We start from the raw sequence: 22933 nt of genomic DNA, 5'->3' as shown, positions 1-22933 counted from the left end.
TGCTTGCTGTGGTACGTGAGGCAGTACACAAACATGAGGGACGATCATTTCTCAATGAAGCAGGAATCATCATCTGTTTTTTTTTTTTTTTTCTTAGCTGCTACAGAAGTTCAAACCAACCTTCTTTCCTTTGTGGAACTACCATTATTTAAAACCCAAATAAGAAAACATTTTCAAAAGCCATGCTTTGCTCTCTTCTCTCCCTCAGATTCCTTGAAGTGGTGGTTAAAGCAAGTAATTTTAAAATAGGAAGATATATTTTTTTGTATATTGGAAGTTAAATTATAAACAAATCACTGCTTCTCAAATTAAATACTCTCGTATCCAGCTCCTGGTTATTTAAGGATATAGTGACTTAGTTTTCCTTTCCTTTTGTTTCTGTGACATTATTTGGAATATTTTTTGCCAAGGTATAAGTTATGTAACATAATAGAAATACAAAACGTAGTGCAAAAATATGTATCCATTTCAACATACATATATATTTTTTTAAGGAACCACGGCATTTGCAGTTTTTCAGCGAATTTGGCAATAGTGATATTTATGTGTCACTGGCAGGCAAAAAAAAACATGGAGCACCGACTAACTATGGATTCTGCTTTAAGGTACAGGCTTAATATTTTGCTAGATGAATAAAGCAAGCCTCAGCCTTTTAGGTAAGCTTGAGTTTCTTTTAATTTCTTTTAAAAAGAGACAGCTTTCTCTTATATATAGGAGAATTTTAGTGGCTTTTATTTCAACAGGTGTTACCTTCAAGATATGCATTAACGATAAACAATGTGCTGTGGCCTTCTAGCCTAACAAAGCAGGAGGGCCTCGAGACCTGAAAATGCTCTGTGCAGAAGAAGAGCAGAGTAGGACGTGCTGGGTGACCGCGATTAGATTGCTTAAGGTAATCTCACTGCAGGTGTGAATTTCTATTAAACATTGGGAGTACCATCAAAGTTTGAAAATACCTGTATTTCAAAACTCAGAAGACTCACTATGAATCCATGTGGGTATGTGAGGAAGAAGAAAAATAACCACCACCAAATGCGTGTATTTTATTTTTTATCTGAAAGATAAACATTTCCAGAGTAGAGTGCAATAACCTAATACATTTATCTTGTGTGTGTGGAGTATTCCATTTTAAAAAATGTTCTGATTTTTATTTTTTTGTAAGAGTATTACATATATAGCAAGTATAACTGATTGAAATTTCTCCTGTCCGTGACTTAGTCTGCATTTTAAAAACATTGCCATCAATCTGATGTGAAGTATATTTTAAAATGTGCCCACCTGAATATGTTTAGTGCAGTTGTTTTATGTTTTATTTAAGTGTTGTGTGAATTGCTTTCTAGTTTAATGCAAATTATTTTATAAATTTTACTATAGCTGTATTATTCAAGCATTTACCTTTGTGCTAAGTAAAAATTACCGCTTCCATAAGCAAAATTTATTGGTAAGCATCTTGACAAGGAGTAAGAATGTTCTAAAAGTAGGTAGGGGAGAGAGACACAGAACTGATTTCTTCCAGGATATATAGAAAACACATTTACTTTCAAAACTTGTATGCTAGTAAATTTAGCACAACTTTAAATTTATAATTATAAAACTTATCGACCATTTCCTTTTAAGAAGGGCAGAATAATCAGAATCAGAATTACTCATTGTCACACCAGGTTTGCAAGAAAGTTTTATTTTCTGTTCTTTTACTTTTTTTTAAATTGAGGTGAAATTCACATAACATAAAATTAACCAGATTAACTATTTTTAATGTGAATAATTCAGAGGCATTGAGTACATTCAAAATGTTGTGCAATTGCCATCTCTGTCTAGTTCCAAAACATTTTTTTCACCTCTAAAGGAGACTCCATACCCATTAAGCAGTTACTCCCAGCCCCTGGCAACCACTAATCCGTTTTCTGTCTCTGTGGATTTACCAGTTTGGATATTTCATAGAAATGGAATCATACAATATGTGACATTTTGGGTCTGGCTTCTTCACTAGCATAATGTTTGTGGTTCGTCCATGTTGTAGCAGCATGTATCAGTACTTCATTCCTTTTTATGGCTGAATAATAATATTCCACTGTATGTGTGTTGTTTAACATATATATATATGTTAAATAAACAATTTGTTTTTCCACTCATGGATATTTGGATTGTTTCTACCTTTTTACTATTGTGGATAGTGCTGCTATGAATATGTCTCTACACGTATTTGTCTGAGTAACAGTTTTCAGTTTTTTTGATATATACCTAAAAATGGAATTGCTGGTCATATGGTAATTCTATGTTTAACTTTTTGATGAATTGCCAAAATGTTTTCCACAGAGGCTAAACCACTTTACATTCCCACCAGCAATGTATAAGAATTCCAGTTTCTCCATATCCTCACCAACACTTGTTATTTTCCACTTTTTAAAAAAATACTCATCCTAGTGGGTGTGAAGGGTAGGAAGAACGTTTTTTAAAGTAATTTAAAGGAAGCTTTTGGATTAACTGTGAAATTTTCTTCCTTTTGCTGTTATGGCAGAAAGTCACTATGGTTATTACCTCTTTTATTAGAGATTTGTTTGTTTCTCAAATAGTCTACTGTCAAAATGGCTGTCATGATTTTGGTTTTGACAAATCTTAGAAATCTTGATTCTTTGAAACCCTCATGATAAGTAGTCACTTCTGTTTGCTCTCATTGTCATAAAATGTAAAACAAACAAACAAACAAACAAAATGAAGAAGAGAAAAGTACTTTAGAGGGTCTTGGAAACCAACCAGTCAAAGCAGTAGTAACTAGGTAACTAGGGATATGCATTGGAATCACCTGAGGTGCTTTCTGAAGCTCCATGTGCCCAGCCCCATCCTGGGGGATCCCGAGTTAGTGACTTGAGTTCCAGGTGTCTGCCTGATTAAGAAACACTGAGTTCATCCAGCGCTGTCCTTTTACACATAAAGAAGCTGGCACTCTTTGGTAGACTTTACTCCATCACAGTTATGGTAGAGAAAATATCTTGAGGTCTCAGGTTTTCTCTCCCCTGCCATCAGAACCCTGTAAGTCCAGCTAGGCTGGTGGAAGAGATACTTTCCAACCTTGTTAGCCAAGTCTTTCTCCCTTCTAAGGGGCTCAAATTCAAACACCCAACACAGAAGCAGGTGGTAAACCCACTTCCTTTAATCAGTCTTTCAGTGACTCTGACATGCCATTGATTTTACTAAGATGCTCCATTATTTTTTGTGTAACTAGAAAGATGAGAATTATGCCAATAAAATTGTGATATGATGTTTCATATCACTTATAATTTTTATTTTCATTTGAATATTTAGATTTATTTAGGCCTATAATCCTGATTTTCATCATTTTTGTTGATGTTATCAATTTTGTGTATACACACAGATATATATGTATGTGTATATATATATACATATATATGAAATAAGTTAGTTGAGGTATTCTTAAAACTTCTTCATATGCTCAATCTGGCTTTTCTGAATCATTTTCATCTCAGAGTCATGGATACTCATATTTTCCACAGATTAACCAGCTGTGTGGTTCAAGAGCTTTGGGGAGGCATCATCTCTCAGATAAGTGCTCTGCCGTGGTCCGTGGGGTTGTCTTTCTAGCCACTGGCATTCCTTTTGCAAGGTTTTCATGCTAATGACTTAATCCCAACAGTTTCAGGCAATGGCAAGTCACTTCGTCCACAGTGAATATAAGATGCCATAGATTATAATACAGATTGTTAGTTTGAAAACAAATGTGTGTCTAAGAAATGATGAAATGTACTAAAAGCTTTCTTTGTTCTTTCTATATCCAGAATGCTCAGTTTCTGGAAGACTGTCTCCTTCTTACCTTTTTTTTCTCTCGTTTGACTCTTCTCAAAGCCTCTTTCAAGTCACAGATGCCCAGTTTAAAGATGCTCTGTTGTATTAGTTTTCTATAGCTGCTGTAACACATTACCACCAACCTAGTGGCTTAAAACACAAATTTATTATCCTATACCTCTGTCATTCAGAAGTCTGAAATGGGTCTTATTGGCCTAAAAGCAAGGTGTCAACAGGGCTCCATTGTCTTTTGCAGTCTCTAGGGGGAAATCCATTTTCTTGCCCTTTCCAGCCTTTAGAGGCTGCTTGTGGCAACTTCCTCCACCCTTAAAGCCAGCAATATCCAGCTGAGTCCTTTCCATGCTGCCATTTTTCTGGTTCTCTCTTCTGGCTCTGGATAAGGACCCTGGTGATTACATTGGATCTACCAGGATAATCCAAGATAATCATGTCATTTCAAAGTCAGCTGATTAGGGACTTCCCTGGTGGTCCAGTGGTTAGGAATGCACTTCCATTGCAGGGGGCACAGGTTTGATCCATGGTGGGAGAACTAATATCCCTCATGCCACGTGGCATGGCCAGAAAATAAATAAATGAAAATAAATGTAAAAAAAAAAGTCAGCTGATTAGCACCCTTAACTGTATCTGCAACCTTATTTCCCCTTTGCCAGGTAGCCTAATATATTCACAGGTTCTAGGGATTAGGGCGTGGACATATATGGGGACCATTATTCTGCTACCACATCTGTGTTCCCTGTTTATTTCAGTTATGGCAAAGTGTTTCCAGATGCGGCTGGAAATAGAGGCCAGCATCAGTGAGGTCCCTTATCATGGAGCCAATGAGAAACCACCACGGTTTCAAATAGGAAAGTGATATGATCTGTTTTACACTTTAAAATAATCAGTTACAGGAAGCCTGGGCCTGCCAGCACAGACACATTTGAGGCTCTCTAATAGGGGCCTGGCAGCTTGTTGTCAGTGGGGCACTGGTTTGATCCCCCTGGCTGGTGCAGCTGGGCTCACCTGGTGTTAGAGGTAGCTTTTGCTCATCTCCTTTGGTTGTCTATCGTGTTATTTCCAGAGTTTATCATTGTACCTAGTAGCGAGGAGCAGGGAAAGACTAGTCTATGTTATGTTGGCTGGACCAGAAGTGTCCTTCTTCTTTTCATTATGTGTTATTTATTAGATATAGCCTCCCCCAAGAATTTGGCCACTTGTTTTATTTTCCTTTCTTTTTCATATACACATGTAAACTCTTCATGTAGCATCAGATAGAGATATTCCCATTCTCTTTGGAGAAATTCCAGTTACATATAGAATCAGAAAAATCAGAAGACTTAGAAAAGGGGAGATTTGCTCATGTACAGTGTCCTAGTTACATGTTGTCTTTTCCCCTTCCCTTCAGTTAGAACTCTGCTAGTTTCTCTCTAACACATTTTGGTCCCTTATCTGCCCCTCCATAGGACAGGGAAATGTTAAGGTGACCCATGCCCTACCCCTTAGCCAGAGTTAACTTTCAACAGCACAGAAGCAACTTCCTAACACCACAGGTACCAGGGACAATACATCTTTGAAGGAAACAGTCTTATTAGTGGGTAGCAGGCTTTTCACTGCAGGTAAATAAAAGGTGTCCAGGCAGCATGTCCTTGTGAAAGTGTGGTTGCAGGCTATTGTATATTCTCCAAATGAACTTGACTAGGAATTAAGCTCCTTTGTCTTCTTTTTAAAGTTACTGTAGGCTTAGAGTTGATTTAAAATAAATTTCATTAGGTCCTATTAATGTCAATCAAACCTTAAATTAAAAAATAATTTTTATAAGTTGGGAAATAATTGGATAAAGAAGTTAACACAGAGAATTTTAAATGACTGTATTCATGTTAAAAGCAAAATCTTGAAAACAGTGACTCCCCTTACCTCCCTCTGATTTTCTGCCTAATTACCAAATATATCCACTTTGCTGCAATTGCTTTTAAGAAAATAGTTTTTAGTAGAGAAACAGCTCTGTTAGAATGTTTAAATGGAATTCATCCTAAGGGTAAGATTGGTTTCCATGGTGTCTCTTCAATCTCTTTTATATCGGACCTACTTTTAAGTTCATAATGGCTCCATGAAATGGAGAGAATTATAGAGGGTAGCAGGAAAAAGAAAAAAAAAAAGAAGCCTATCTGTTCCATTGGTTTTTTTCTTTTTTAACGAAGTAACTTAAATCTAAGGGGCTTATCTTCCAGTTTCAGATAGGGACTCCTGCAAGATAAGTTTGGCCATGGCAGTTGGCGTTCTTAATGTTTCTCAAACTAACAATCCAATTACACTCTAGACCCACTTTCCAATTGTAGCCTAGCAGTCCAGTTCTTATGATGCTACCTCTTGAAAGCAAAGCCTCTGTAGTTCTTATCTACTGCTCTTTACACTGTATGCCATGACTCTGTCTGAAATTAGCCTGATTCCCCACCATTTTGATTTCCCTGAATTTAAAGCCAAAAATTAAACAATGCCCTAAGAGTACTGTTACCAGAGGGTGATACAGTGCCAAAAATCTTCAAAATAGGATCAAGTTTATGGATAACAAAAGACAATGTAATTCATCAATCAGTCATTGAAGAATTATGGTAAATTTTACCCAGGTTTGCTTAGGATGTGTGTCAGATTCTCAGAGTCTTTGTACCATAAAGTCGGGCACCCTTCCCAAGTGAGCTTTCTTATTGCTAAGCTCCAAATGGTTTTGGTGCTATTGACACTAAGAATAATGAGTAGGAATGTCAGTTCTAGATCTTTATATTGTGAGCTACAACATAAGTGTGGGTCCAAATAAAAAACACTGTCTTTTAAACTGTACTATTTAGGACACTAAAAGTTTACCATTCAAAAGTATGGCTGCTTTACTTACTTGTTTTAAGGAAAGCTTATAATTTTCAGTTTTTATATTGATGATGTATAATTAATGAAAGTGTTGATTTTCAAAAGTTGGAGTAAAACTCTGTGTAGTAAAAGTGGTGGGAATGTGTTTTTATTTATTTATTCTGCAGTATGGCATGCAGCTGTACCAGAATTACATGCATCCATATCAAGGTAGAAGTGGCTGCAGTTCTCAGAGTGTATCACCCATGGTAAGCACCAAGTTTTTGAACCTACATTTTATTTTATATTTACATTAATTTGCAATCACATTACATTATAAATGTACATTTCCATTCTTTCCTTTTGGTCAAGTAAAGTAACTTTTTGGCACCATCCTACTATCATGATATTGAACTATTTTTTTTTTGGAGTTTATATGATTGCAGCCTATGTGATAAAATCACAATAATCGGGCACACATGAAGTATTCAATTAAAATAATGTTTTATGTTAAAGAAAAACTTTAAATATTTGCAAGAATTATGAGAGTGATTCTGTGTCATTACATTTGAGGATTAGAAAATAAGATAATTTATAGAACATTGTCCTTGAGATTGTAGATCTTTCTTAATTATTGATTTGATTGTGGGTTTATTTATTTATTTGAATATTAATTCTGGGATTATCATAGCCTGTGAGCTCTTTTGCATTCTGACTTTCTAACAATTAAATTTTTAAAGTTCCAGGTCCTTGAAAAGCATACTGCTCTCCAGGAAACCCAAAAGATGCAAGCCAAAATACAGGTTGTGCATTGCGTTAAGACTAGCACCGCTTCACAGATTTATACTAAATGCCACTTGGATATTTACAGGCAGATACATTTTTTCCCTTCTTTGGGACCTAATTTTAATTTCCTGTGCATTAACACAAGAAATTTATTTCTGAACTCCAAGTTTATGTTCTGCTATTTTTGCTTGTGCTCCTTGAGTATATTAGGAATTCAGAAGTATGAGCCCATGTTACAATCAGCTAACGTGCTACATTTCCACTTAGGTTAAAACATGCGTTTCATGGCTGTGACCAAAGAAGGTGCATTTCCCCACATGTAACGTAGCATGTAAAATGCTCAGCTCTAGGACTGAGGCATGAAATAATGTTGATTATGAAGTCTGATAGACTAATATGGAAAAAGAACTCCAATGCTGTAGTTACGTTGCTTTACGTTATGGAAGAATAACTTTTCATCTTTGTATCATATTACTTTTTAGCCCTAAAATAAGAAACTAAGGAATGTAATGAATTTTTATAAAAGCAATAGCTTTAAGGTGAGAATTTTTACAATTTGCCAGCTTACCGTAATCTTTTAATTCATATATGTATATATGAATAATGAATTTTATTATCTTAATCCTTTCCTAAATCCTTCTAAATTTCTTTTAAAGTTATTAGGACGAGCATGTTAGTAGCAGCCATGATTTGGAGGCAGTTATTATTTAGTGTCCTCTTAATCATAGAAAAAAATGTTCCACAGTAAGTACTTTATAGTCTCAGCACTGTCATTAGTGTACAAATACGGTATTATTCTTGCTTCTTTCCGTTGAAAGTGATCCTACTGTTGATCAGTACGTCTATGGCATTTTGGTTAACGTAGCTTTACTTGTTCAGCACCTGGTATAAGAAAAGACATTCCTTGAGTGAATTGGCTGTAAATAGGGACAGAAGGACAAGAGGTTTAAGTCTCTGTGTGATGAGAACAAGGACCTGTCCTGTATCGCAGTTGACATGATCAGAGAGAATAGCATCAAGAATTATATCTCTACTCTTCTTAATTTTCATGAAGGAAACTAAGAAGGTTGGGGAGGTATTTGTGTTTATTTTGGTGTCTATACAGAATCCCAGGATAATTTCTACATTATCATGAGAGAATCAGTGACCTATATCCTGGATGCCAGTGTCTCTCGCCTGCCTCTGCTGGTTTTCATTGAGGCCCCATGTTCAAGGAACAACAGGGAAAAGTTCACATACTTTAGTTATAGTTTTAAAGGGACAATATTGTCTTCTTCTCCAGGGATTCATTTTGAGAAGGGAAATGAGAAAAAAATTATCATACCATAATGAACATCATAACTATATATAGCACATAATAGCCATCCCATCAGCCTTTGAAATGAGAATCATCAGCAGATATTTCAAGAAGCCAAATGTATTTGGTCCTTTTTAGGATAATAAAAAGGATTTATTTAAAGGAGCATCTGTTAATATGGTCCTGGCCAGAACACGGGGATGGGAAAAACAAGTCAACTGAAGTTCTTATTATTTTTCACATTTGACTCTGAGCTAGACATCCCAAACTGCACTTTCTTCCCTGTACCTCCCATTCCGTGGTACATAAAAGAACCTTAGATAGGGCCTGTTATTATCTTTACCATAAGCGTGACCTTGATTGAGTCACTGCCGTCCTACAGTATAAAATAAGGGGGACAGTTGCATGATCTCTAGAATCGATTACACCTCTGATGTCCTGTGGCTCAGTATGACACTGATGAGAGAACAATGTCTGAGGAAATTCTGTGCCCTCTTACTAAGGCCACAGTGCTACACGTTTATGTAGCTCTTTCAAATGGGGTGACAGGGAGTGACTACGAGTTGCTGCTTAGCTAAGCTGCCTGAAAAACATTTCATGTTCCAACCTCACTAAAAGTGTTTGGATCTGATCTCGAGGTGTGGTCTGGATAATCCAGGAGATACCCAAGCCTCTTCTTTCTTAAAAAGAGAGGCATGCCATTAAAATCATGGACCCTTTTTTAGGGCTTGCCCTATTTATCCCACCAGAAGGAAGAGCTAGAAAAAGGGACAAATATTTGAGAAATACACTGATTCTGAATGTTATCAACATTGCTTTTCTATGTGAAAGAAATTGAGCTGAAAATGACCTTTTGGTTCAAGTCAGATTTTGCTTCACTTCCATTTCTTTGTCCACCAAAGGTAAACTATTAATTTTTCATCCACCACCTGCCATTCAGTAGAAAACATTTTCTATATTCCTGTGTTTCCCCCTAGTGTAGTTAATGTAGCAAATGAAAATACTTATTTGTATCGTAGACTCCCTACTTAGGTCAAGTAATTATGTAACATGGGATCTTATTTTACATTTCAGCCTGTCATATTATAGGAGAAAAATGAAAAAAAGACTAAGAACTGGTTATGTTTATTTTTGTTTCCTAACGGTATTTTTATGTTATCAGAACCTTGTGATTACAGAGCCCATCTTGGCATGTGAAGGCAGAGATATTATAAGGATAAAGCTATCATTATGATTGAGATTAGTTACTCTCTGGCTTGGGCAGGTGGAAGCTTTTCATTAATGTCAGCAAAGCAAAAGTATATCCATCTGGTCCACAGCCCAGCACAGAAGATCACGGGGTGAGAAGGGCAAAGTAAGGTGTGACAGCAAATAGAGATTACAGAGACAGCATCTGTCTGGAAAGAGCAGCTGTCAGTTATGAAGGCTCCTATAACAAATGAAAGATTGCACGCCGGATCTCCAGAAATAAAGATGAACCGTAATAAGATTGTGGACCACTACAGCAAGGTTTCAAGAGGAAATAATAAATGCTAATAAAGTGGGATCTGTAATGCAGTGATAAATGATCCCCCCTCCCATTTTTGTATGGACCAGGTTTTATTTCAAGCAGACATTTGACTAGAGTCTGTTAGACCAAGCAGGGTATGGCTGAATCCATGTGGAGAGAGAGAAAATGGTCTTAAGCCAGGAGTCTCCAGGTGTATGTTGGCTGATCCTTTACAATGAGAACTCCGGTTTTTCTGTTGCTCTTCTATTAATGACGAGTGGGGAAAAACTATTAAACATTGTTCATGCTGGTTTTGGATGTTTTGTCTTTTAAGAGTTTTAATTCTTATCAATTGAGTGACACTTTTTTTTTTAAAAAAAAAATCTTTATTGGAGTATAATTGCTTTACAATGGTGTGTTAGTTTCTGCTTTATAACAAAGTGAATCAGCTATACATTTACATGTATCCCCATATCCCCCTCCCTCTTGCATCTCCCTCCTACCCTATCCCACCCCTCTAGGTGGTCACAAAGCACCGAGCTGATCTCCCTGTGCTATGAGGCTGCTTCCCACTAGCTATCTATTTTATATTTGGTAGTATATTTAAATCCATGCCACTCTCTCACTTCGTCCCAGCTTACCCTTCCCCCTCCCCATGCTGAGTGACACTCTTAACTGAAGATTCTGACAACTGTGTTTTTTTTTTAGGATGCATGACTTGGGTTGGCACACTTTTTAAAAGATGGTTACGAAGTAGAGCCCTAAACAAAGAAAAAAATAAAAATAAGGTCCAGGTTTTGGATGTTTTATTTTCACCTTCAGGGACTATGAATACAAAAAGTAATTCGCAAAAAAGATGACTTTATTACTTGTTTAAAATTATGTTTGTTTAAAGATGTCTTCCTTTTATATCAGTTCTTCTTTTGTCATTCAGACTTATTTTTGCAGCTCTCATTTTGCCATGTTCATGCTCACAAGATGAAAAAACATTCACGTATTAAATCATAGAAATTTTAATATTATGGAGTTATATGAATTATTTCACTAAATTTCATTTTCTAAGTTAGAGAAAAGTTGATGTGATAAACTTTTAAAATACATATTGTTGGTTTGTTATAAAATATGGGTACTATTTGTTTCTAAGGAAGTGATGTAAGTCAGTCTGTTACAGCTTTAGTGTATCTTGAATCTTAATAAGTAGACAGATTTGACATTTAAATGATCATTAATGAATCTCAAAGCATAATAGAGAGGTGAGTTTGGAAGTGATGGATCTTCTTAGCCACAGGAAAGGTTATTCTTTTCTAAATACGAAGAGATAGGGTTGCTTTAGAAGAAAGACATGCTTACCTTGAAAGCTTTTAATCTCTTTATTCAACACTTAATTCAATGACCTTAACAAATAACTGTATAACTTATTTAACCAAAATACTTTATAGCACCATTTTCTGTTGAATATGTATTGTTAACTTTTTAATTTCCTGCTAGCCACCTTTGGAACCACATCCTAAAATGGAAACGTATTGCCAGCAAAGCACTGAAAGGTAACTTCAAAGATGTTTTCAAGGTAAAAAATGTGCTTTTTTTTTCCAGAGAAGTATATCAGAGAATTCCCTGGTAGCAATGGACTTCTCAGGCCAGAAAAGCAGAGTTATAGAAAATCCCACTGAAGCCCTTTCAGTTGCAGTTGAAGAAGGACTAGCTTGGAGGGTACAAATTAGCTTCCTGTTCTTCAAAATATTTATGATTTGAATTTGTTTCTCCCCGAAAGTTAAAATTTGTTTCCCACTTCCTTGCACAGAAAAAAGGATGTTTACGCCTGGGCACTCATGGTAGCCCCACTGCGTCTTCACAGAGCTGTGCCACAAATATGGGTATGTCTCTGCATATTCACTGTGACTAACTGGGTGGCGAGATGTGCATTTAGATGTAGTCATTGAAGGGTTAGGGTAGAAAGTACACATAATTAAGCTGTGATCATTTCAAACAAATCTCTGTATTCCTCCACTCTATTTCTTCAGCTATCCACCGGTCCCAACCATGGTTTCACCACAAAATTTCTAGAGAGGAAGCTCAGCGATTGATCATTCAGCAAGGTCTAGTGGATGGGTAAGTTTGATTCTGAGTAGCACTGATTTTGATTTCTCCTATAATCAGTAATGACTTATTCAACACACACAGAGAGTTTTAACTTCAGCTTATTAAAACAGAAGTGACTTTATTCTATAAGGATGGTTGTCATTGAATCCTAGCAATACCTATACAGTACCTGTTACATAGTGTGTGCTTAGTATTTGCGCATAAGGAGAAGATAGCTGAACAGGATGCTCTGCTCTTAACCAGTGATCACTAATATTACCCATTCTGTGCATCTCAGATATTAATTGATGGGGGGAAAACTGAACTTGTTTTGGCGTGTCAACATTTTGATTTGAACAAATAATATATTTGCAAAGTATGGTTTGTGTCATGACACTATCTTACGTGTTATACATTTTTTTAGGTTTGATGCAGGGTGTGTTAAAGTAAAAAGCTGTTTCTTATATATTTAGACTGTCTTATTTTTTTCTTTCTGTTTACACCCCTATTTTCTTTTCTCTAAATATTAACAGTTTAAAGGAATATAAACCTATGAAAACAGTACTTTTTGACTCTTCTCATGTTATCTTTTAGTGGGATACCACAGAAGAGACAGGAGAAACAGAAAATTTATTATGCAAGATTTATGATCTAAAGAATTTTCTTTTTCTCAGATTACTCAGTATTTCAGATATCAATACTTCCTATAATACTAGCTGAATTCTCTTCCCAAATGCAATACAAGTTAAGGAGCTTGTATTGAGGTTTGGATGAGAAATAAAACCAGCATCAATTTAAACAAGTGGTAATGGGATCTTATATCTTCATGGGTTGGCTTAAGATGATGGCAAAATTTCAAGGTGATTTAATACTGACATTTGGATAAAAATGCACCTTCACATGGAAGATTATTAATAGCAAGTCAGCATTTCAGTAGACTCTAAATAAGAAAAGATTTCAATATACTTCTCTGCATGGAACATGGTCTTTTCAGATATAAATCTGAGCAATCAGCAGAATTACCATCTAAGACCAAGAAAAGAAATAAATCACAAAGAATTGTCAAAATGTTTTGGAGGATTATAATTTCCCTTATTTCTGAGCCCATTTTTTGTAAATTGAATGAAATAATTGCATAAAGAATGACAGTATCTTTATTTTTTAAAATTTTTAATTAAAAAATGGGTTATTTGGGGTATTCTTTTGGAAAGATGTGATGATGCCAGGCAATCCACTAGGTGGTAGTGGTGTTCTACTCAGGAATGGGGAGAGAATTAAGCTTGATTGACCAGTGAAACTCCCTTTTGTCCCATCTCCTAGAGATGTAATGTCGGAACCTCACACAGCACAGATGAAATGGATAATCTCATCAGACATCTGTGATGGCTCAGATTTGGCTGTCTCTTCGCCCAGGCACAGTGAGATTAGTATTGGAGTCACCAGTGGGGACTGTTTGCACAGTCTGTTTGCCAACAATTAATATAAAGCTGGTTATGCACTGAATTGCCAGTTAATAAGAATCCACGCCTGGCAGCATTTTTCTCAGGCCATTAGGCCATGTTTTGTTTTTCTAGCCTGTTATGGAGGCTTTTCTGATGCATTCTTCAAGGTTAAATTACATGTTGTTTGGGTGTTTCTTTTACTTAAAATATTTTGCTCAAACATTTAATAAATGATTTCAGGATTGATTTTTTAGAATATATTCATTTCTCACTTTCTGTTGTGTATGTAATAGTAGGAACCAGAATCAAAAGAAAGGATCCAGTGTAGAAGAGGGAGTTAAAAACTATTTCACTCTAAATAATTTTCTTTTTTTAGGGCCTAACATGACCCAGAAATTAAAATAACAATATGCTAATGCCTTATTCTCTGTACCAAAGAGTTACATGTGAATACCCAGCTTTCCCAGTGGAAAAAGGACGTAGCACTAATTATTGATGCCAGCATAGCATTATATTGGTTATTGTGAGCAAGCAGTCTGACAAATGGCTGTGTATTTATCCTATTAAAATTAAATTAGCTCTGATGATAGTTTTATAGTATAAGGTTTATGTTATACCATATTGTGTACCATGTTGGATAATCCCATCATTGAATACATAGTAAAGGAAAACTCTGGCTACATTTATGAATATACTTCCTGGATTTGGTACAGGCTATATTTCTATGAAATCCATGAGTAAATGTAGAAAAATATTGAAATACTTCTCTCTCTTTAGGGTTTTCTTGGTACGGGATAGTCAGAGCAACCCCAAAACTTTCGTACTGTCAATGAGTCATGGACAAAAAATAAAGCACTTTCAAATTATACCAGTAAGTAATTTGTGATTTCATATTCGTATATTAGAGATGATCTTAATGCATAAGCTTTTGGAAACTTTAGTTTTTTTTGGCTCTTTTATTAAATATAATTTGGGAACTTGTGCTTTGACTAGAGTTAAGTTTGGCAGAAATGGTTTTATGAGCCTGAATTAATATAAGAAATACAGGAATTGCAAAAATTAAATTTCCCTTTTCCCATGAAATATGATTTGGTAATATTGTATAGACCCCATGCCACCTATTGTTAAAAGGCCACTGAGAATTCCTTCTCCTGAATTCCTCTAGTGGTTCTTTAAAAATCGTTATTTTCAAGCCCCTTCGCCTCTCTTGTCCCAAAAATGTTTTTTTGGTGTTTTTTGTAGTTTTGTTTTTAATCATTATGGATAGGTACACAGGTGCTGTGGAACTGGAGATCATTATTTCAACTATTCTGAGCACATTTAAAAATTTTCTGTAATTCTGCTTTCATGTGGCACAACTTGCTTTGGGATTTTTTTGTTGCTTCTGCTGCTTTTGTGTGTGTGTGTGTGTGTGTGTGTGTGTGTGTGTGTGTGTGTGTGTGCACGTGTATGTATGCATGTGGTCTGTGTATTGGAACCAGATAGTGTGGAACAGAGATTCAGTCTACTTTCAAGAAAGTATTACATCAGATTGCTAAGTTGCTAGTGTTTTCTTTTTTTTGAATGACCTCTTTTTGGAACTATCTAAAGTCCATGTGAAGTTATCTTCCCCACTTGATTGATTATGTGAGCGATGTCCCTGGCACGTATGAATTGCTTAATGCCTGAAGATCTCACTGCAGAAAACAAAAACAGAAAAACCCCAAAATGCTGTCATTCCACTAACACAATATTTGATTGCTCCAGAATCAGTTTACTGATACAAATTATGGTGGATATTCATTTTTAATATATTAAGTAAGGCTTTAGGTAGACAACAACTAGAAATGGAAATTAATTTCTGTAGGTGGGAGTATTAAAATCTTTTGTTTACTTTTACACTGAATAGTGCCGATTTCTCACTGTGTACTGTATTGATTCAGAATAATCCTACTATTCTAACTACTGAACGTTAAGAGAATTTAGAGACAGAGAAAGTAGAGCCACACTGCTTACCTTAGGATCAGATGGTATTTCTTTTAAATGCAAGGGAAGTTACAAAGAAGAAGTGGACATGCCATAACATTCTTTTCACTGTCCTTTAGTATTATAAATACATCAATTTTGGCATTTAAAGATGCAGTATGCAATAGAATATGATTGTCTTTCTGGGTATTTTGCCCTTCTTACCAGTTTGTTGTTTTTCCTGTTGCAGGTGGAAGATGATGGTGAAATGTTCCACACCCTGGATGATGGGCACACAAGATTTACGGATCTAATCCAGCTGGTGGAGTTCTATCAACTCAATAAGGGCGTTCTTCCTTGCAAGCTGAAACATTATTGTGCTAGGATTGCACTTTAGCCAAACAAGAAGTGACTTGTTAAACTGCTGAAGAAAAAGGACTCAAGAAAAAGAAAGACCATAAATAAGGGTGAAAGCATTGCCATGGTGAAAAGAATCTATTTCTCTTACAAGTTACAAAAAATAGTTTGTGCATTACAAATAAGTAAAGATTTGGATTGACATTACCTTCATCATTGAAATATTAATTAGTTAAAATTAAACCTCCGAAAAAAAATAATCTGGTGTGTTCTTGTGTGATTTTCCATTACTATAATATTTTCTTCAAATATGCACATTTTAAACATCTTTCTGTCCTTATTTACTATAGCAACATTAGAATTCTCAACCACAAAATATGAAAAAAGGTTGGGGCTCAGAATGAATTATTTGTGGACTGAATTTCAATTAACTACTGTTTTTGTAACTTAAGAAGTATGATAAAAACTTGAGTTAACAATTAAAAGAAGCTACTCACAACCTGTTAATAAAACTAAAAACTGGGCTTCCCTGGTGGCGCAGTGGTTAAGAATCTGCCTGCCAATGCAGGGGACACGGGTTCGAGCCCTGGTCTGGGAAGATCCCACGTACCGCGAAGCAACTAAGCCCGTGGGCCACAACTACTGAACCTGCGCGTCTGGAGCCTGTGCTCCGCGACAGTGAGAGGCCCGCGCACCGCAATGAAGAGTGGCCCCCACTTGCTGCAACTGGAGAAAGCCCTCGCACAGAAACGAAGACACAACACAGCCAAAAATAAATAAATAAATTTATATTAAAAAAAAAAAAAAACTAAAAACTATTTTGAATTGTATATTTTCTGAGTTTATTATAACCTTAAAATCAAATCATATTTTGAAATAGCAGCTTAAAATTATTTTGAAGTATTGATATATTGATTTTTTTCAGGATGACTTTTATTACATATTAAATTATTAATTATACTATAATATTTACACTGATATTGTACCTATTAGTGACACGTTATATTCACTACATTTTTTTCATTCACTTAAGGATTGATTGGAGCTATCTACTTGTTTTTAAGGAAATGATTAAAATATAGAGGGGATTTATATAATTTGCACATGCTTTCTCATGGCATGTAATCTGTCACAGTGTAACATTTTTCACATTAATATCTCACATTTGCCCCACGCTGTAACTTTCAGAAGTTTCTTTAGATCCTTATACAACTAGATGATTAACCTGATCAAAATGTTAAAATCAAAGATGCAAAATCTATTAAGATCCAAATAGGTAAATCCATGCTATTCTCTTTGCCTACTCCCTTTTCATCATCTTACCTTGGCAATGTCGGTATGGAAAAGGTTTTGGAAACGTGAGGCACCCACCTCCCTTATCACCTCACTGAGACCATCTAGAAAGTTTTCGTTGGGATTTATAACTCTATTTTTCCTCCTTTTTGTGAGAAGGGTATTCACTGTTCTAAAAAAAGATGAGAAATAAAACATTAAATAAATGTTAAAATCATACAAAATATTGCTCATCTCCTCTGATCCTCGTAACAACATTTTGGGAAAGTTAAGAAGATTTTTTAAGAACAATATTTCAAAAATGCATACTGTAGTTTTAAATAAAAGCGATTCATTTTTGGTAATAGAGCATCTGAAAACATTCATACAATGCTAATAAAATCAATTATTACTGAAAAAGAATTACTGGCAGAATTTTAAAAATACTCAATTTGCTTTTAGCCAAAGCAAACCTAATTCTTAAAACACTGAAACTTAGAACATAAATCTGATGCTATAAAATATCGATCTGGTGTCTACAAAGGCTTAAATGACACAGAGGACCCCTAAATAGAGGAGCAAGAGGTAAACACACTTGACCCTTTCAACCTTGTAGAGTATCTCTGATTATTTCTGACTTATTTCTGATTTATAAAAATACTTTGTGTTTTGAACTGATATGCATTTTCTTATTTTGCACCAGGGTCAAATTGACAATATCAGAAAATGTAATATTTTAAATGCTAGACTCTCATAAATTGACCAATTTGTGCTTGTCTTTGTTATTTGTGCCTCTAACTTCATTCACAATCTAAATTTATTATTGTGGAGCCCAGATTTTGTACATAATTGCTCATTTTGGTCTTAAAGCATGAGTCAAGAAAAATTATTGAGGAAAGGCTGACATTATCCTTCCTGATTCCTTCTGATAAAAGGTTTTGAACACGTGTGTATGTATGTAAATCTTATATGAAATTAAATCTGAGAGTGTCAGACACATCAAGAGTTAGTACAGTATTAAAATGGATTTCCAAGAAAAATGTGAATTACCTTTGGGTTATTTTTCATTTTGGTTTAGCCAAGTTTTGCTATCTTGCACCATTTTAGAGTGGGATTAGGTCAGATTAGCTCTATGTTTTCTTCTTTTTTTCTTTTCATTATGTTGGAGTTAGTATACTTTATTCTCCTAGAAAGAAAAAAAACCCAGCAGATCTGGTCCACATTGTTCTTTTTCATTTTTTTAAATGGAAGAATTATTTATTTTGAAACATTCAGGAAACCTAGGTCAAACAAGATAAAAATTATGAGTGTTTCAATTCAGAATAATTACTTGTTTCACGTGTATAATGGTGCAAAGACCTGACTGATTTGAGTATATTAGTTGGAGATTTTTATCTTAGCTCTATTTTAGGGTGGTCAGCATCAGTTAATCAGAGGCCCATGGGGTTTCTAGCTTCTGATCACCAGCAGTGCCAACTCTACATATGGTAGTTGTGTTACGGTAGGGATATCAGACTATCACCTGGATTATGATTTCTCTGAAGAGGAAAGATTATCATTGGTTATGGTTACAATTTGGTGTTTCAAGCTGGCTCCATATTTAGAAAGCTCTTCCCTCTATTGCCAGGCATTCTTAAGCTTTTCTGTGCCTTGGATCCATCTAGCAGCCTGGTGAAATTTATGGACCCTCTTCACAGAATGTCTTTAAATGCAGAAAATAAATAGAATTTCAAAGCACAGTAATTATAGAAACATAACTGTACAATTGTATATGTAGGTGGACCCTGGGTGGAAACGCTGCTGTAGCGTGGCCTGCTGTGTCTCCTGGCTGTGTTGACTGTTGCCCATATAAAGCAACAGTTTTCTCTCTCACGTTCTAGTTTTCTGTCTCACGTTCTGTAGGGAATACAGGAGCTGATTCTCAGTCAGTGTTAACCCACACCAGTGGGGCACAGAGTAGTTTGCTTGAGATGCAGCGTTCTTGTAACACTTATTGAACACTCAACCAAACCTTCATACCTGCCTCTTGTGGGATTATCACCTCCTGCCAGCACTGGCTCCTACACTTTTACCATCTGTGACACTTAGGCATGCTCATAACCAGGGCACTGCTTGTAATGTCTCTAACTGCATGTATCTCAGACCACAAATTATAGATGTGAACAAGAGAAAGGCAAGCCTTTGGGCTGAGCACATAACTATACTCACCCAAAACGTCATTGCAGAGATCACCCAATTTGAGAAAGGGATCTGAGTGAATTTTTAATCAGCATAAATACTTGTTTCTACAGTGGGGTATCAGGTGACTAGTCCTTTACCATGCTGGTTCGCTTTGTAATTATAAAAAATTCACCAGTTCCTAATTCAACCCCACGTGATACACAAGGCATTAGAAACTAGAATTAAGATTATAGCTCTGAGGTTAGACTTTGCAGATTTGGATTCCAGGCCATTACATAGTAGCTATGTAGCCTTGGTCAAATCACAGTTTCTTCTTTTCTGTAGAGGGTATTACAATCACCATCACCACCTCTTCTTTAGTGGGGGGGGGGGGGCGGGGGTGTGTGTGTGAAATGAAATCATTGATGTAAAGTGCTCAGCACATGGTCTAGAATCTTAATCGATATATTTTTTATTATATTAGTGATTGTACATTTAGGTACTCCACCTCCCTGGGACATTGGCCATTCCACCACTGAGTATACTTGCTGTGCTACCACTTGTTTGCCCTTCCTGCCAAGAACGACACAATATACGTCATACATCGTGCCTCTGCCCTGGTTTCAGTCCTTTGTATAACACTGCTTTTGTGGAAGTAGCCACAGTTAAGTACAGTGGGGGGTACCCAGACCATCTGTAGGGACTATGTGGACAGCTGTCCCTAACTGCACCGGATCCTACAGACTCCCGTGCTTCCTTCCACTTGCTGATAAATAAATATAAAGTGAGATTTGAGATTCTCATACTTTCCATCTCCCTCCCCCCAAATAACATTGATAGGATGGGAAGTATAGAAAATTGAAAACCTGCTCCAGAGACCTCCACCTAGACAACACAGGAATTGAGCTAACACATGGCTGAGTGGAGGAAGAAAAAAGGACTCCTAGGTGATGGTGCATCTCTGGGAAATTAGTAAACTTTCACTGAATGAACGTGTCCCTGGTTGTACACTTAGAGTGGATTCTGCTCCCCTCAGAAGCTCTTGTAATGTTGGCAATCTGATTAGGAGCTGAAAACAATGCTGTCACCTTGTGTGCTTGTTAAGTTCACTTCAGCATGTACTGAGTGCCTATTATGTGAAAGGCACTTTTAGAGATGCAGAATTGAATATTAGAGTATTGGATACACAAATATGTGTCCTAGAAGCCAAGCTGGATAAGTGTTATAAATACAATGGGAGAGAGACATTGGTTACACTTGCTGAATGATGGGAAGAATGAGATGGGTCCTGGAAGGCCTGTAGGATTTATATTTACAAAACCTTGGAGAAACAGCCGACAGTGTCGTCAAAGGGGGAGTGGCAATGCCAGGCAGCATGGAAAGTGCACAGATTGAATTTAAGAGTTTTTCAGCAAATGATAGCTTCACTGTAACTGAAGTACACAGGGCATGTGACAGAGGGGAAGGCCATGGCTAATAGGACTGGAAAGGCAAGCTTGGCAAAGTGGTTTACATTTTAGTTAAGGAAAACCATAGCCGGGCACCCCATTTCATTTTTACCTGGTTGAAATCAGGAATGGGCGTTATTAGTCTTTTTATCTCTTTTAAACCAAAGAGCTCATCAAGAAGCCATTGCAATAATCTGGGCAATAATCAGGAGAGCCTGCTCTAGACCCATGGGCATGAAAAAATGATTTTATGGAGTGGGGAATCATCAGTGTTATCATCAGACATTGGAGAAGCAAAGGGAGGAGTTGAAAATTATTAGTAGGTTTAGGGCCAAAGAAACTAGGAAGATTGTGATAATTATGATGGTAACAAAGTTCCAATTTTAACAGATGTCACTGGAATTCTTTGAAAAATAATTCTCTTTATTTAGAACCTTTTTATATAGGAAGGTGAGCCTGAAGGCTTGATGCTGAAAAAAATAGGTAAGTACAGAGAACTTCATTTTGCATTGGAAGATAATTTGGGCATGGAAGTGGACTGGGGAGGCAGCAACAGAATGAATCAAGGGGCCTAATGAGATGGTGGGAGGCTGGAAGCTGAGGAGAAAGATGGCCGTTGGCAAAGTCCTGAGACCAGGTGGTAAAAAAGACTCTTAAGAACATGGATATTGAGGACATATTTCTTGGGATGTTTGCTGTGTGGTTCTGCAATTTAACAACCTTTCATTTTCCCAAACCTGATATGAAGTCTCCACACATACAAATGATTTGGAAGAGAGTTGTGGTAGAAAGTCCAGAGAAAGAACCATGCTCCACATCAAGGTTTAGGTGGAACGCAAGCAAATAAAATTTCAGCAGAAATAGGAAATTCAAACAACAGGAACAAATGTCAGAAATTTTGAGTTGGGCTTTGGCCTTCCAAGTAGATGTAGTTTGTTTTACAACAACCAAAAAGCAGTCCGCCCTCAGCTAAGATATAATTTTCACTTTCTGTAATCGTTACAAAAAAATCACCCTTTGTTTGCCTTAGCAGCAACCCTAACTCATTCCCTGCCCTCCCCCTTTATAATGTACCTTCTTGCGCATCACCGTTTCTTCACTTGCTGTGACTCAATCGCTGACATTCCCCCCACCTCCCTGAAACTGTGTGGCCACATAAAAGGAAAAAATTCAGACCTTTCTTACATGCTCTTTCAGCAACTTTGGTGCTGCTAGTCACTCTCTCCTTCTTGAACCATTCCCTTCTTTTGTTTTCCGTGTCAACAAAATCCTTACATTCTTCCTATCCTGCTGGATGCCTCTTCTTGGTCTTCTTTACAAACTTGTTGCCCTTTTTGCTCATCCCTTAAATCTTGCTATGCTCAGCTACATCCTAGGATTAATTTCCCTCCCTCCTTATTTTACTCCAACCCTGTAGACTCTTTCCTTTATTCTCATGGCTTCACATACCGTCTTAAGTGGCTTTAAAACTTGTGCCTCCTTTCTGAACTTTAGATCCATTTATTCGGCTACTTGTTCAACCTCTCCATTTGTATATCTTATAGTTACATCAAACTCTACATTTCTATGGATCTCTGTATCTTCCCTCAAGACCTGATCTCCTCCAGAGCTTCACAGCTCAGTAACCGTGCTACCACCAGCTTTCCAAACAGCAACCTAGAAAGTATCAAGTGCTGTGAAATGTCAATTATATCTGTGTATTTCTCTCCACTTCCATTGCCATTGCACAAATCTGGGCCACTTTCTTTCCTAGACTACTATAGCAGATTCTTGGATGGTTTTTCTTTTTCTGATCTTTCTCTATACCCTCCCTCCTCAAGTTCATTCTATACTCTACAGAGTGATCTCTCAAAAATACTTGATCATACCACTCACTCCCCTACTTAAAAACTTCAATGGCTTCCTACTGCCTTTGGATAAAGCCTTTTTAAAAGGGCTATGAGGCTTTCATGATTTGGCCTTTGTATTTCCAGCATTATCTTTAGCCACTCTTCCTTGCATTCTATTTTCCAGCTAGCCA

At 36.5% G+C, this 22933-nt stretch overlaps 1 protein-coding gene across 9 annotated transcripts in view; it reads left to right on the top strand.

The window, feature by feature from the left end:
* The window catches only part of GRB14 (growth factor receptor bound protein 14), a 180762-nt gene extending 164469 nt beyond the window's left edge, over positions 1-16293 (top strand). For 5 of the 9 annotated variants that reach the window (XM_082465051.1, XM_082465049.1, XM_082465048.1 and 2 more), the window contains 9 exons: positions 495-605; positions 797-892; positions 6828-6908; positions 7380-7442; positions 11805-11921; positions 12013-12085; positions 12233-12320; positions 14510-14603; positions 15927-16293. In XM_082465051.1, the coding sequence (XP_082321177.1) occupies positions 495-605; positions 797-892; positions 6828-6908; positions 7380-7442; positions 11805-11921; positions 12013-12085; positions 12233-12320; positions 14510-14603; positions 15927-16073 (870 nt within the window). In that variant the 3' untranslated portion in view covers positions 16074-16293. The remainder of the gene's footprint in view (positions 1-494; positions 606-796; positions 893-6827; positions 6909-7379; positions 7443-11804; positions 11922-12012; positions 12086-12232; positions 12321-14509; positions 14604-15926) is intronic. The other 4 variants (XM_082465047.1, XM_082465054.1, XM_082465050.1 and 1 more) reach the window with 3 other exon arrangements.
* The last annotated feature ends 6640 nt before the right edge of the window (positions 16294-22933 follow it).

Source organism: Balaenoptera physalus (assembly GCF_965194825.1).
Source record: "Balaenoptera physalus genome assembly, chromosome: 6".
Lineage (NCBI taxonomy): Eukaryota > Metazoa > Chordata > Mammalia > Artiodactyla > Balaenopteridae > Balaenoptera > Balaenoptera physalus.
This window is presented reverse-complemented; position numbering and strand designations above follow the sequence as displayed.